The sequence below is a fragment of the Chaetodon trifascialis genome, chromosome 19 (genome assembly GCF_039877785.1).
Source record: "Chaetodon trifascialis isolate fChaTrf1 chromosome 19, fChaTrf1.hap1, whole genome shotgun sequence".
In the NCBI taxonomy this organism is placed as follows: domain Eukaryota; kingdom Metazoa; phylum Chordata; class Actinopteri; order Chaetodontiformes; family Chaetodontidae; genus Chaetodon; species Chaetodon trifascialis.
Genome location: NC_092074.1, coordinates 6,014,412 through 6,028,133, shown reverse-complemented (window position 1 = coordinate 6,028,133; position 13,722 = coordinate 6,014,412). Strand labels below are relative to the sequence as shown.

The 13,722-nt window shown below is 41.0% G+C and overlaps 2 protein-coding genes across 4 annotated transcripts; both read left to right on the top strand.

Moving 5' to 3' along the window:
* brox (BRO1 domain and CAAX motif containing) lies at positions 1 to 10,695 on the top strand. Of its 3 annotated transcripts, none has more exons than XM_070987543.1 (13): positions 1 to 76; positions 601 to 702; positions 967 to 1,073; positions 3,592 to 3,688; positions 4,577 to 4,672; positions 4,785 to 4,857; positions 5,530 to 5,635; positions 6,272 to 6,361; positions 6,886 to 6,971; positions 7,127 to 7,208; positions 7,840 to 7,990; positions 8,611 to 8,770; positions 8,913 to 10,695. In XM_070987543.1, exons 2-13 carry the CDS (start codon positions 602 to 604, stop codon positions 8,994 to 8,996), a joined length of 1,233 nt encoding a protein of 410 aa, XP_070843644.1. In that variant the 5' UTR covers positions 1 to 76; position 601; the 3' UTR covers positions 8,997 to 10,695. The 3 variants fall into 3 exon arrangements, with proteins under 3 accessions (XP_070843644.1, XP_070843643.1, XP_070843642.1); XM_070987542.1 differs by having other exon boundaries at positions 583 to 702; XM_070987541.1 differs by having other exon boundaries at positions 9 to 76; positions 574 to 702.
* Positions 10,696 to 11,755: 1,060 nt separating this feature from the next.
* LOC139347619 (protein FAM177B) lies at positions 11,756 to 13,567 on the top strand. Its single transcript, XM_070987337.1, has 5 exons — positions 11,756 to 11,805; positions 12,068 to 12,229; positions 12,319 to 12,373; positions 12,476 to 12,570; positions 13,114 to 13,567. Exons 1-5 carry the CDS (start codon positions 11,779 to 11,781, stop codon positions 13,321 to 13,323), a joined length of 549 nt encoding a protein of 182 aa, XP_070843438.1. The 5' UTR covers positions 11,756 to 11,778; the 3' UTR covers positions 13,324 to 13,567.
* The last annotated feature ends 155 nt before the right edge of the window (positions 13,568 to 13,722 follow it).

Below are 13,722 nucleotides of genomic sequence, written 5' to 3'. Positions count from 1 at the left end.
TTCCGGAAGTAAGTTATCAGTGTCAGACTTTCCATAAGGACTACCAAACCTCGTATCTACCACACCAGAACGACAGGTAAACAGTGCAAGTTAATCTATATTGAAACGACTTCAATCTTTTTAGTTAGCCGTGTAATAAGTCAGTTGTCACATCGTTTCAATGAATTATGTTTGTGTTTTTAGATGTAGCTAGTGTTAGCCGTTAGCTATGGCTCCCCGTAGCTTACGTAATTGACTTTTGTCTACAACAGGCAGACAAATAATTATTCAAAACACAATTCATAGCATTCAGCAGTAACGAGAAAGGCTTTGTATAGACTTTTCAGCATGGGAACTGTGGGAAGGGGCGAGTAGTGTCTGGAGAGAGTCTTAACACGGCCGCTAGCGAGTTGTAGCGATCGACAAAATGACGTTAGCAAAGATGACACATTAGCTAGCTAATGCTGTCCAGTTATTAAAAACCTTACTAAATGTATTGGCTATTTGGGAGGTTGCTCATTCCATTCTGTCCACTATGTGTTAATACCAGAAATGTAACTCATTCATGAGCTGCTTGCTGTCCTGTGTTTTCAACCTCTATAGGTGTGTCCTTATCCACAGGATGGCACATTGGTTTCACAGAAACCCACTGAAGGCAACAGCGCCCGTGTCCTTCAATTTTTATGGAGTGGCAGGGAGTCCTGCCGCCAATAAGATATGCAAGTATGTCTAGCCCCACTTAATACCCTGAGAACCGTGATATCAGACTATAATATTACCATGATCACGGACAGAAATATTACATTGTGTTTGTCTCCTTACTCTGATATTGATCTGTGGCATGCTTCTGTTGCTGTAATTTGATCACAGTCACCTCTTTTCCTTGCAAGATGGCAATGCCTTGTTCGATACAATCACAATGAATTCTATAATGATCAGCCTATTTTTCTGATCATCAACTGATTGTTATTTGTTTGACACATTTAGTGACCTGAGGACAACCAGGGCAAGGCTACTGGAGATGTTCACTGATGTCACCTGCAACCCCGAGATCATGAAAAATGCCACAGATGCATACTTCTCCCTCCTACAAGGTCTGTTTATGCTGCAGCAAATATGTTGATATGGTAGGGATGTTGATAGGGTTTTAATGCCTAAAAGTGCAGTGTTGCCCATTGGTGGATCAGTCAGTACAAACACATGCTGTTCAGTCAAGCACTGTTCAAGAAGAAGAAGAATCGTACTTTTTATTATCACATCACACATTATGTTGCACACTACATGCTTCACGCCATGCTTCCTGTGAAATTAATTCCTCCGCATTTGGCCCATCCTGGTCGTCCTTCCTCCGTGGCAGATCAGGAGCGGTGGGCTGCCAGCTGACATCTGACAGCGGTGCCCGGGGACCCAACTCTCTTTGTCACCATTGGTCAGGTGGTGATCTTCTTGCATGTTTTTAGTGGGGGTAATTTTATGGAGGATACCCCAGGTGAGCACAGGGAGAACATGCAAACTCCACACAGAAAGGCCCCTTTTTTCCTCGAGCAGCAGGCACTGAAGGCATGGTGGAGGACACGCCACCAGCGCCCACAGCGGGATTTGAACTGGGGACCTTCTATATGCTTATATGGGTTTGCTAAATTTGACTTAGTTGTAGGCCAAACTGTTGGCTAGGAATTTCCTGACATGTCTGTGTGTGGCAGTGGCATCACTTATGGATTCTTAGCAGTATTATTTCAGACCACAGCAGAAAGCTCTGCTGTGTTTCAGCTTCAGAAATGCTTCAGAAAGTGTATCTTGCATGGACACTACTGCACTGCTTGAGCAATAAAAGATAGATAGCTAGATAGATAGATACTTTATTCATCCCCAAGGGAAATTCACATGCTGGAAGGGCTGCCACTTGCGACGGTGCCAGAAATGGAAGCGGGGAGAGCTGAGCTACCTAAAAGCTATTTGATTCAGAAAGCAGTGACTGCCATCACGCTACTGAGAAATGTAGTTAAACCAGTAGCTGCTGCCCGACACTGACACACACACATACCAACTTATTATACTTTGGCAGGGACCTATCAAGTATATTTACATACAATAGCAACAGACAAACATGCCGACTCGGCACACAGCAGCAGGGGTCTGGTGCCAGAAAGCCATCATCCAGTTTAAACTTTTATCTGGATCAAACAGTCCAAGCCTACAAATATACATGACTTAATGTCTGTGGTCATAGCAAAGGTATGTCTTTGTGAAACTGTAACTGTAACGTTTCTTCTAACTGAATCAACACAATTCTGGGCAAAGAAGTCTTTGCAGTTTTTTTTTTTTTTTTTAAATTTTTTTACATGGTTTAATCAATGAATCACAAATAAAATACAGAAATTCTAAGATAAGACTTTATTGATCTCACACAGGGGAAATCCAGTCGTTACAGCTAGCAAGTATTACAAAAATCCAAAACTGGCATAAAGGGGTCAAAATAAAAAAGTATACAGGATACAGAATTGAAAAGCAGCTTTGTATATGTACATTTGTACAGACTAAAAAAAACCTAAATGCCATAACATCTTACTGCCATAAAAAGTGCTATTGCCAATATTCTTATGTGAAAACTACTAATGTCATATGTTGTATATTGCACTTGAGAAATACTAGGTCTATGTATATGCACAATATATACAATTTATAAAATACTGTTGTCAGTATGGATAATAAATAGTGTTATTGCACAGTTGAGAGAAATATACAACTTAGAAATTACACCAGATGAAATGGATAATGTTGATAATGATTATTGCTTTTGAAATTATCCTTAGAAGCATTATTTGCATGATTTTACCTGCCTGATTGTAACCAATCCAGTCATTTTTACCAGTTTAAATATCTTTAAATCAGATGGCAATCACTTTTTGGCATGACAGGGCCTTTCCTTTAACAACAAAACCAGCTGAGCTTGTGTTGCAGTCTGAAATGTGGAGATAAGGTCATCTCTAGCTCTGTGAAACCACACAAACAACAACGTGAAAAACAGTTTCCCCATATCCAACCTACTACTCTGGTTATTTAATGGACTTCAAATGTGGCTTAATGCTCACAGTTTATCTTAACTGTCCCTAAATATTAAATACTCCAACATTGCTAAAGTGTGTGGGTCTACGATGGATGCCACTGGCCACATTAGCCAGGCCGAATTTAGTAGGCGAACTAGCAAAATAAACAGTACAGGTACAGCCACAGTAAAGGGTCTAAGTTTTAATATGCTGAAACTTTCATATTTGACAGCGTAACCATCACATTGCTTCAGTAAAAAGTTGGAACAAGTGGATAGAGAGTGTACTGCATATGAGTGCAAGACAGAGTGGGATCAGATATTTTTACAACTGTTCTTAAAAACCAGTTAATTATGCCAAAACTTCACAATTGTACAGTTGGTGAGTATGTCGTTACCTAAAAACACTGACTGAAAAAAAAATACTGTATACTTGTGTTAATTATTGTAAAATGCTTCTTCTTGTTTGCACTCTAACTTTCATTTTTAAAATTTTGCTTTGCACCTAACCAGCGGCTTATCTTTTTTTTTTTTTTTTTTTTAAATATTGGTTTCTGATACAACAGGCTTTATCTTATCCTTGGATGGAACTACACAGGAGAACAAGATGAGGTTCATCCAGAACTTCAAGTGGACTGACACTTTACAAGGAAACACGCCAAGGTAAAAGCACAGACCAAAATACTTCTAGTCTCATAGGCATCTCTGTGCTTGCATGGCAGTGTTAAGTGGATAGGTTGCAGTTTTAAGGTTACCTTGTGAGGCAGCTGGATTCTTGAGATCACATGACCTGAATCCATCTTATCTGGCTTCAAGTTATGTGCTATGTGCTATAAACTGCTGGCAGCTACAGTTGTGGTTAAGGTGTGAAGACAGTGAAAGAAGTGACAACAGCAGCTCCTAAAGAGGTTAGCGAAGATGCTGCTATAGCAACAGTTCTATCTGAACTGGATAGTAGACAGATGGATCAAGCAATCGCCTGCAAAGTATCTTTTGAGTGTCTGCCCTTGTCCAAGCAGTGTCCAAGGATGACTTCCTAGATGGTTCTGTTTAACAGACCATCTGGCGCGTCAGGTTCGTTTTTTAAGGTGGGCTGTAGTAAACTATAGTGCCTTCCAGGAGGCCATTAACAACCGCTTTGAAAGATATTTCTTATTTGAATTACAGCTGCAAGTATTAAGGAATATTTGATGAGGAATCATGGGCAGAACTGATTACAAAAAAAAAACACACAGAAAAGTAGCCAAAGTTGTTATTGTTACCATGACTTGAGTGCACTTCTTAGCAACTCACAGATATAATGTCAGTGCAACTATATCACTGGGTCTAATCCTGTGTGAAGCTCCCGCTCAGCTCTGTGTATGTCATTACATTTCCCCCACAAAGGTTTGTCAGACACTTTCTGATCGTAGTCGTTACCTAGCAAAACCGCAGCTACAGCTACAGTGAGCTGTGCATTGCAGGGGCTAATTTATTTTTAAATCTTATCATTGTTGACGTGTGCTTATAGGGGTCTGTACAACCCACTGTGTTTCCATGCTCTCCTCCCAGTGCCCAGCAGGATGCAGTCTTTGAACTGGTCTCCATGGCCTTCAATGTAGCCCTCTGGTATACCAAGTTTGCCTCGAGACTAGCAGGGAAAGAAAAGTATGTGCCTTTTTGTTGTATTCATTTCCATGGAATCAGTTGATTTAAAGAAATGTACATTGCTTTGTTCCCATACTGAATATTTTTTACTGTTGTGTTTTCTCTTCAATAGCATAACAGAGGCTGAAGCAAAAGATGTTCACCGGAGCCTGAAAGTTGCTGCTGGTATATTCAAAAACCTCAAGGTGAGATACATCTACAGAAGTTATTATAGAGCTGTGTGATTCCAAGTCACCTCCAGTCTTACTCTTAGCCTTTCTTGATATGCAGTACCAGTCGGGGCAGATTGGGGTAATTTTTTTTTTGTAATTTTAAAAACTAAATTACAACATGCCAAAAGCCACAGAGGTACACAAAAGATACATCAACAAGTTTCACAACAAACAGGCCAAGGACAACAGCACGAGAGATAACATCAATTAAAATTGAGATTAAAGGGATCAGCTTGTCTAGTTTTAAGAGTTCCTGCAGGTTTTTGCATTTGTGTGGCACTCAGTATTTTAGAGCCAGTTTCCCAGACACCGTATTGACATGTTGAACCTCAACGTTGAAAGAGTCAGCGGACTTCCGTTTATCATCATGAAACTCTGGCACCATTCAGGCACGAAGTGGCCATCAGGAGCACTGTCTGGTGGAAGTATCTCCAGTTACTTAGAGCTACCAATTTGCCAAAATATAAGCAAACAGTGGTTTAAAAAATGTGGCTCAAGCCCACAGCTACTAAACTGACTCCAGGGCAACATTGATAGGAGGCGAGTACATGTGTGTGTCAGAGGAGCACAGTTGTCTCAGTTTTGTCTGAAGACGTACCCACAGCGTCAGACTTAAAAAAATCATCTCTGGCATGTTTGCGACAGGAGGTCCACATCCCTCGTCTCATCACCCCAGCTGAAAAGGGCAGAGACCTGGAGCCCAGAGTGATTGATGCATATATCATCCAGTGCCAAGCAGAGGCACAAGAAGGTAAGGCAGCTCCAGGTCACTATAAAGCTCTGTATGTGTATTTTTTAGCCATGGCTGGCATGCATCTGTTTCTGCAGCTCATTTCTTCTCACTATTTTTGTGTTACTTAATAATGACTTTTTGTTCAAGTTTTAAGATTAACTTCTGATGACTTTTTGGGGAATGTAAAATATGTTTCATTACACTTAGCTGCACATTTGTATTTTCTTAACCTGCTTTGTAACCACCATGAGCGTAATGGTAAAACAACACTGTGACATGAGAGCGGTGATACCTGTGTACTCTGATATCTATATGATTCACACTGACATTAGTATGTTGTCTTGTAGCATTAAATATTTCTTCACAAGAGCCTGTCTCTCAGCACGAGCAGATAAGCAAATAAAATTGTTGATCATGTCACAACATGAAATAATACAATCTGAATATTACTGGCTGTATGAAGAAAAATGCAGTATGAAGTAAAAACTTAAAAACAAAAAAATGAAAGAGGGGTCTTTCCAGACCAAGCTCAGAGTCAAATGACTCATGGGAACAATAAATGTTAGATCAAAAATCACTTCTAATCTTATCTAGGTTGTATATATTTCTATCTTCTTTTTAGTTCTTAACCATCTATTTCTCTGTTTTTTACAGTGACAATTGCCAGAGCGATTGAACTGAAACACAATGCCACACTCATTGCAGCGCTGGCATTTGAGACAGCAAACTTCTATCAGAAAGCTGGTCAGTGTTTTTGCACTTTTGACAGTTGTGTTTTTTTCTTAAGTTTGGTTTTGTGTAAAATACAGCGTGATAATCAGGATGGGTGTGAGGCACTACTCAACCTTGACATGGGAGGTCCTTCAGTGATGCGTGTAGAAAGGTAATAATAACACAGAAAGTTTTCTGACTGTGAGAAATGCTGCCATGTCGTAGAAGTGATGTGGTCATTTCCTTTGGAGTTAAAACTGATCATCCGCAGCTATTGGAATGCATCCTGGACGTTTATGTCCTGAGGTTTGGATATCCTCAGTATGTCACTCAGTCTGTTGCACTGCCATTGCAGAGCAGGATCTTTCACTTCACACAATTAAGTCAAATCAGTGAATCAAAACACACACAGTCAAACTCCCACGTTCAGCTTCCTCAACTGTGATGCTGAAATAGTCTATGATAAAGGTTCTCTGGAGTTGCTGTGCTCTCATCTGAGACCTGGGACTTGAACCACTCTCGAGCAGACTATTAAAGGCCAGTATTTCTGTCCGCAGACCACACATTGAACACCTTGGAGCCAGAGTGCAGTAGCAAGTGGAGGAAGTATCTTCAGCTGAAGCAGCACTTCTATATGGCTTACGTAAGTCCATGCATACTCTAATGCAGTTCAAAGTACTTTTATTTCTGTAATGGAACCTCAATGAGCCTAGAGGCTTTGCATGAAACCTACTCTTCTTCATAAAGACAGAAGAAAATGTCAACCGGGCTTCTGATTACAGTTAATTGTGTTTGTAGGCTTACTGTTATCATGGACAGACACTGCTGGCCAGTGACAAGTGTGGTGAGGCTATACGATCTCTCCAGGAGGCAGAAAAGTGTATGTATATCTCTGTCCTGAAGTTAACATTTGTTTCATCTGTTGTTGCACACGAATGATCATTTCAACCACATACTGTATTCGTATATTTGCACTTTGTGTTTATATGGATTCATGCTTCAAGCTCTGTTCAGACAGTGATTTAGCTTCACTTTGGGGCATGTACCTTTGTCAGTAAATCCACTGGTGAAAAGTGCTTCTTGATTTTAATACTCACTATGTCTTGTCACTGAAAGCACAACCAGTCAATCAGATAAAAGATCATGTGACATTCATAAGTGTGACCTTACATCATGTACAGTATGTTATTATGAATGTATGTAATGTTTAGTTCAATTTGTGTTCTGCAACCTGGAGTTCTGCAGCATGCATCTGACGAGTCTATGAGAGAGCAGCAGTATACAGGTCAAGGTTGAAAGTACCTGTAGAATATATTGATATGGGTTTAGCTGCATGTAGTAGAAGCACAATGAATTGTCTGCATTTAGGTCATGACACAGATGTTTCCTGTGTCGCTGCACTATTTTTGGACGCATCTTGCCTTGAAATGAAGTGTCACTTTTCTTCCATGCTTCCCTTGCTGCACTGCACGGATTTCTCCTGCACTAACACGAAGACCTCTCTGTCATAGGCTACTCCCGTGCCGAGGCGCTGTGTAAAGAGTATCGTCAGACCAAAGGCCCAGGCACCACAGCCAAGCCGTCAGAGCAGCTGTTCTTCCTCAAACTGGGTGGCGTCATTAAAAACACGCTGGAGAAGTGCCAGAGAGAAAATGGCTTCATGTGAGTCAGTCAGCGCAGACCCATACATGCTTGCATGGAGACTCAGATAATGCACATGTATGAGCCGTGTTTCCATTTTGTAGTAACACACTGGAACAGTTTAATGTAACCTTCCTCAGATTAACACAATTCACCCCGTTCTTTAGCAATGGTATAATGGTTTTCTGATGGGACAAATGGTGCCACCTACTGCTTACCTCAATGAACCAACTCCTAATAACCACATAATATTAGATGGAAAAAAGCATTCACTTACATTTGCAGATTTTCTGGAAATTCAGTTAAATTCAATTTGCAGTATGTGTGTGTGGAAACCTGTTCAGGGGAACAAGAAAATGCGCACAGTCACAGGCATTTTTACACTTTTGACCTTTACATCTCAACACTGTGAATAGGAACTGATCATTTTACCACCTGACAGCTTCTCAGCAAATCATATTGTCTGATTTAGGTTTCAAGATGAGCCCTTGTACATTGTGCCTATACATACTGAATCTTTCCTAGTTGTAATATATTTGGATGCTAAACAGATCCAAGTACAACAGCTAAAGCCTCTGTGATATTGCAGGAGGGGGAAAGTGTTCCCCTCTTAAATTCCAACTTTGGACATATTTCCTCAGATACTTCCACAAGATCCCAGCTGAGGCGCCCCAGCTAGAGTTGAAGGCGAGTTATGGCCTGGCTGAGCCGGTCCCCTTTGAGCTGCCGCCTCTCAGTGAGCAGTGCTCTGCCGAAGTCTATGCCACCTTTGACCTGACCAAGGGAGCCAAAAATGACAAGGTACTGTGGCCCACCTCAAAGTTTATTCCAACGAAGGCTGGACGACATAATGGAATCTTTATCCGAAAAGAGCCTTAATAGTTAACATGTGTGTCTGAGGCTGTGTTGTTTCAAATATGTGTTATTTTTGCTTTAACTCCAGGCCAAACCCAAGGAGGAGGAGGTGAAACCAGTGAAGGAGCCAGACTTGAAGCCTCAGAAGGACACAGGCTGTGTCATCTCCTAAACTGTCCACAGATTCCATCTTCAGCCTCACGCTTCAGTACCATCTATTATAATGATGGCCTCCATATTCCTTTTCATGTAAACCTCCATAGGAAAAATGTTTTGTTTTTGTAATATTAATCTATGGTGTTTTACATTTATGCTGAAACATGCGTATTGTCTGTGGGTATGACTACCATTGTCCTCACATCTAAGCCAGAGCCAGTCACAGCTTGTCATAAAGTAAACCTCAAACAAGATGGAAACTCCTTTCAGGATTTTGTTAGTGATGACACATCAGCTGAAGGGATTACTTCAAATTAGGTCTGTACATGAAGTTGTTTGAAGTGGAATGATTAGAAGTAAGCCTTATAGGTGAAGAAGTTCTGTTAATGGTGCCTTTAGCTGCAGTGTAAACCTGTTTACAGTGGCTCCTTTTAACCTTTTTGGCACTGGTTTATAGAATGACGACTTCAAAAAATGGAAACCGGCCTATTGAACAATCTGCGAAATGGCCTCAGGATATGGATCTGAACAAAAGCTACAGTAGTGAAAACCAAAACGATACAAAGGCAGATTTTTATATATTTACCAATGAAGGAAACTGCATTCCAACAATCAGCCTGTACACTACTACTAATACTTTCCAATGATTTGAATGAATTTCAGACTGACATTTATTCATGACGTCAAATGTAAATCAACAGCGGACAGACGAACTTAACAAGATGACGTGTTATTGCTGGTGCATTTGGTTTGTTTTGGCTGTAGCAGTTTACAATCAACATTTGATTTAGATCACATGATATATGTACTGTAGTCATTTTTGTACATGACATAGCTGTTTTTTTTTTTACTTCTATTCATTTAAGGAAACTTTATCATTGGATGAGGCTGAGTCATTCTTTAACATGCTTAGGGATTTTGTGATTATATCCCTGATAGTGTTAGTTCTTAATTTATTTCTATTGTCATGCCACGATATCTTTTAGTTGAGAGCTTAAAACACTTATGACAGTATACGATTCTATGTAACTCCAATGTTTTTGGTGACGTTGATTTTCATTCGCTTCAGTGGATAAAAACGGAAATCCCCTCTGATACATACAGTAACAAGCTTACCCGGAGTGCTGCTGTCAGTAGTTGACACAATGTATGTACTGTAGGTCTTTTAAGTGTTATCCCCTTCCTGAAAGACAAAGATCAGGGCATGAGCATTGTTAGATACTGGGGATGTGAGCTCTGGCTGCTTCACAGAAGTTGCTCATATTGTCAGAACTCTCCAACTTGGAAAAATAAATGCCTATTAAAACAGAACTATCAATTGCTGGAAACTCGTATCAACTGTATTATACTGCTCACATGTACTCACTTATGCCCCGACAGGTATATTATCTTACCTGAGGAAGACCCCGGCAGTAGTGAAAGGCAGACAAGCTAACTTTCTGACTAAATTATAGCACAACAGCTTTGCACTTTATACTCAGTTGTGCAGGGCTGTCAGTGGGGATGTGATGGAATTAAAGGGCTCATGGCATTTGTCTTGTCTGCATTCATCAGACCAATGCTAGTCCTTTATTCTTTTCAAGGCAACTGTTTATTAAAAGGGTGTGACAGGTCACCATTGCAATGTAAACTCTTGTTGCTCATTATTCCTCCTCTAATGGTGTCCTTCATGTAAAATGTATTTCAAACTCTATTAAATCATCCATAAAACTCCATTCTTCCACATCTTTTGCTCATATATGTCCACATGATTAATGAGTTGAAGATTTTTAGAATACAATGAATCAGCATAACCCTATCAGTATGTTAAATGGGTCTCAGTAAAAGTAAGTTTTACAGGTCATGGTTAGCACTTGTTAGCCTGAGAACACTTGTGTATTGTCTGAAGGAAGCCTAAGAAAGTAACTGCTGATGTAATCAGGGTTATCTCAGCTGATCTCATGAGAAAGATGCTGGGTGGCATTATGGGAAATGTAGGATTCAGCATTTTTGGATCTTAACGCTGTAAATCAGGTTATCTTTGCCTCTACTGTAAGAAGCGCAATGCTAAACATCTGGAGTCCCAGTTAAAACACTTAGTCCAAACTTGTGCTTCAGCATTGTCAAACCCTGATAATGACCTGGGAACAGTTCTTCAAGGGCATCCAACACATTCATCTAAATGTGTCCAAACTTCGGACATGACCACAAAACGTGAGCACAATAGCCAATTGGTGCTCCATGTTATATGCAGCACTCGTCTGAGCTGGTTGGGCTTTGCTTTGCCGTTATCTGACCCCTCATTTAAATACATTTTAATAAAGATCTCACAGCACCAAATATGCCAGGCTGAGTTCAAGGGAAACATCCACAGAAAGTAGTGCCCTGGATTTGAATGTTTCACTCAAGCGTAAAGAGACGTGCTGCAACAAGCAGATATGCAATGTGTGGATGTGATATCAAACAGAGTGTAACAAATGATTTATCTGCCTTTCAGGCCACCTAAGGGACAAATACAAGGGGAATATTGGTTTAATATAAGGTTTAAGTGGCTAAAGTTGGCAATAACCCATGACATTCTACACACTGTGACAAGCCCAGCCCCTTGAGCCCAAGAATGAAACTGATTGCATTACAGCGACAGCTCTGTAACGACTCACACTGCTTTATTTGTCCGTCTCAGGTTTCAAGGCTGATCCTGAATCCTGTAGTAGTTGTTCTCTACGTAGCACAGCCAGCGTGGATGGACATAAAGCACGGCAGTGACATGAGAAAGAATTGACGGGGTTGCACTGGAGCGACAAAGAAAGACTTTTAATATGACAATGAACAGCAGCCACCAGGAAGTAAGTGTTGTAATAATGAAGCAAGACAAGCAGAGATGTTAGCTTAGGTTGTTTTCAGTAACACTCTGGCAAAGGTGTAAGTTAACTTTTAACAGCTGTTTGCAACTAGCGGTTTGTTAAACTTCACTCTGCAGACTTTATATAAAAAAGCCTATAAGATGACAACATGATGGACATAGATCATGTCCCATAAAGACAACGTATCTGGAAATGAAAGAGAAAACAAACAAAAGTTTATGTAAAGACCTATGCGTTCTGTCAGACATCGCCTGACATCCAGGAGACAGAGCTTGAGAGTCCTGCCGTGTCCAAACGGAGGAGGATCATCCACTTCTCCAGTGGTGAAACTCTGGAGGAGGAAGAGAGTGAGGAGGAAGAGGAGCCGTCATCAGACATACGTCAATCCGGAGGACCTGCAGAGAGGGTGGGACACTATGTAAGCGACACACGTCATATAAGATGTCACTAAGTAGCAGGTATGTCATCTGTTTTCTTCTGCCTCCTCCACCTCAGACTCGGTTCTCATTCAAGAATGTGGCCATTTTCATTGGGAGGATTTCACTGCTGAGTACGTAATGTGACAATTACTATTCAAAACATACTAAATAAACCGTGCGCCTAATTGTACCTACAAAGACATTCTGAGTAACTCTGTCGTCTCCAAAATCAGCTTGCGATTTTCTTGGAGAGAGACTAGCTGGTGCCCTCGGACTGAATGCAGCCAAATATCAGTATGCCATAGATCAGCATCACCGTGACCACAAGGTATGTGAAATTCAAGGGCAACAAAACATACTATCACAAAAATGACTGGGCCGTCTTCGAGACTTCACTAATAGCATGATTTGTCAAGGTGGGAAATGGGATGAAATTGCCCAGGCTGTTAATAATACACAGACAGGCCTATGGATGGTTATTTCCTTGTCCATGATTCTGCATTGGGGCTGCACGGTGGCGCAGCAGGTAGTGCGTGTGCCTCACAGCAAGAAGGTTGCCAGTTCGATCCCCGGGTCAGGCGGGGCCTTTCTGTGTGAAGTTTGCATGTTCTTCCCGTGCATGCGTGGGTTCTCTCCGGGTACTCCGGCTTCCTCCCACAGACCAAAAACATGCTCATTAGGTTAATTGATGACTCTAAATTGTCCGTAGGTTTGAGTTTGAATGTTTGTTTGTCCTTGCATGTGGCCCTGCAATCGGCTGGCCTCTCGCCCATTGTAGCTGGGATAGGCTCCAGCCCCCCGCAACCCCGAAAGGGATAGGCGGTATAGATAATGGATGGATAATTCTGCATTTCCTCTGTCCCACTCACAGACAACGGGAAGCAAGACCACAGATAATCTTAGGGAAGGACGGGCAGAGATGATCCAGCTCTCTCCTGGAGCTGAACAAAGTCATTATGGAGCTACAGGAGATGTGAGATGCCTTGTGGAGTCCCAGAAGAGCTGTGACGAGAAACAAACGAACAGAAATGAGGGATGTCACAACAGAGGCTATCAAGCAGATGAGGATTATTTGGAATAAAACCAAAAGAAGAAAGGCAATGAGGGTGGTGACCCAATGTGAAAGCATTCGATTTAAGTGCAGTGTGTAACAAATTATCTAACAATCCTTGCTTTAAGACTAGTGGGGCTGTTTGTAATATAGTCATGTTACTGCAAAGCTATGTGGAGAAGAAAATCACACGGACAAACATAAAGATTACAGTATGTGACTATTCCTATAAAAAAAAGGTGCAAAACTGCGATTTTGTTTGCGTAATAACCAAAATAAATGAAGCAATTACTCTATCATGACTGCATAATAAGCCAAGAGAGATGTAATGCTGCAGTTGGCTGTTACCACTGTAGAGAAAAGCCATGATAAAATATAGTCATTAATACCTAACACCAGTCACTGTATTGCACTGTTCTAGTGACTGAT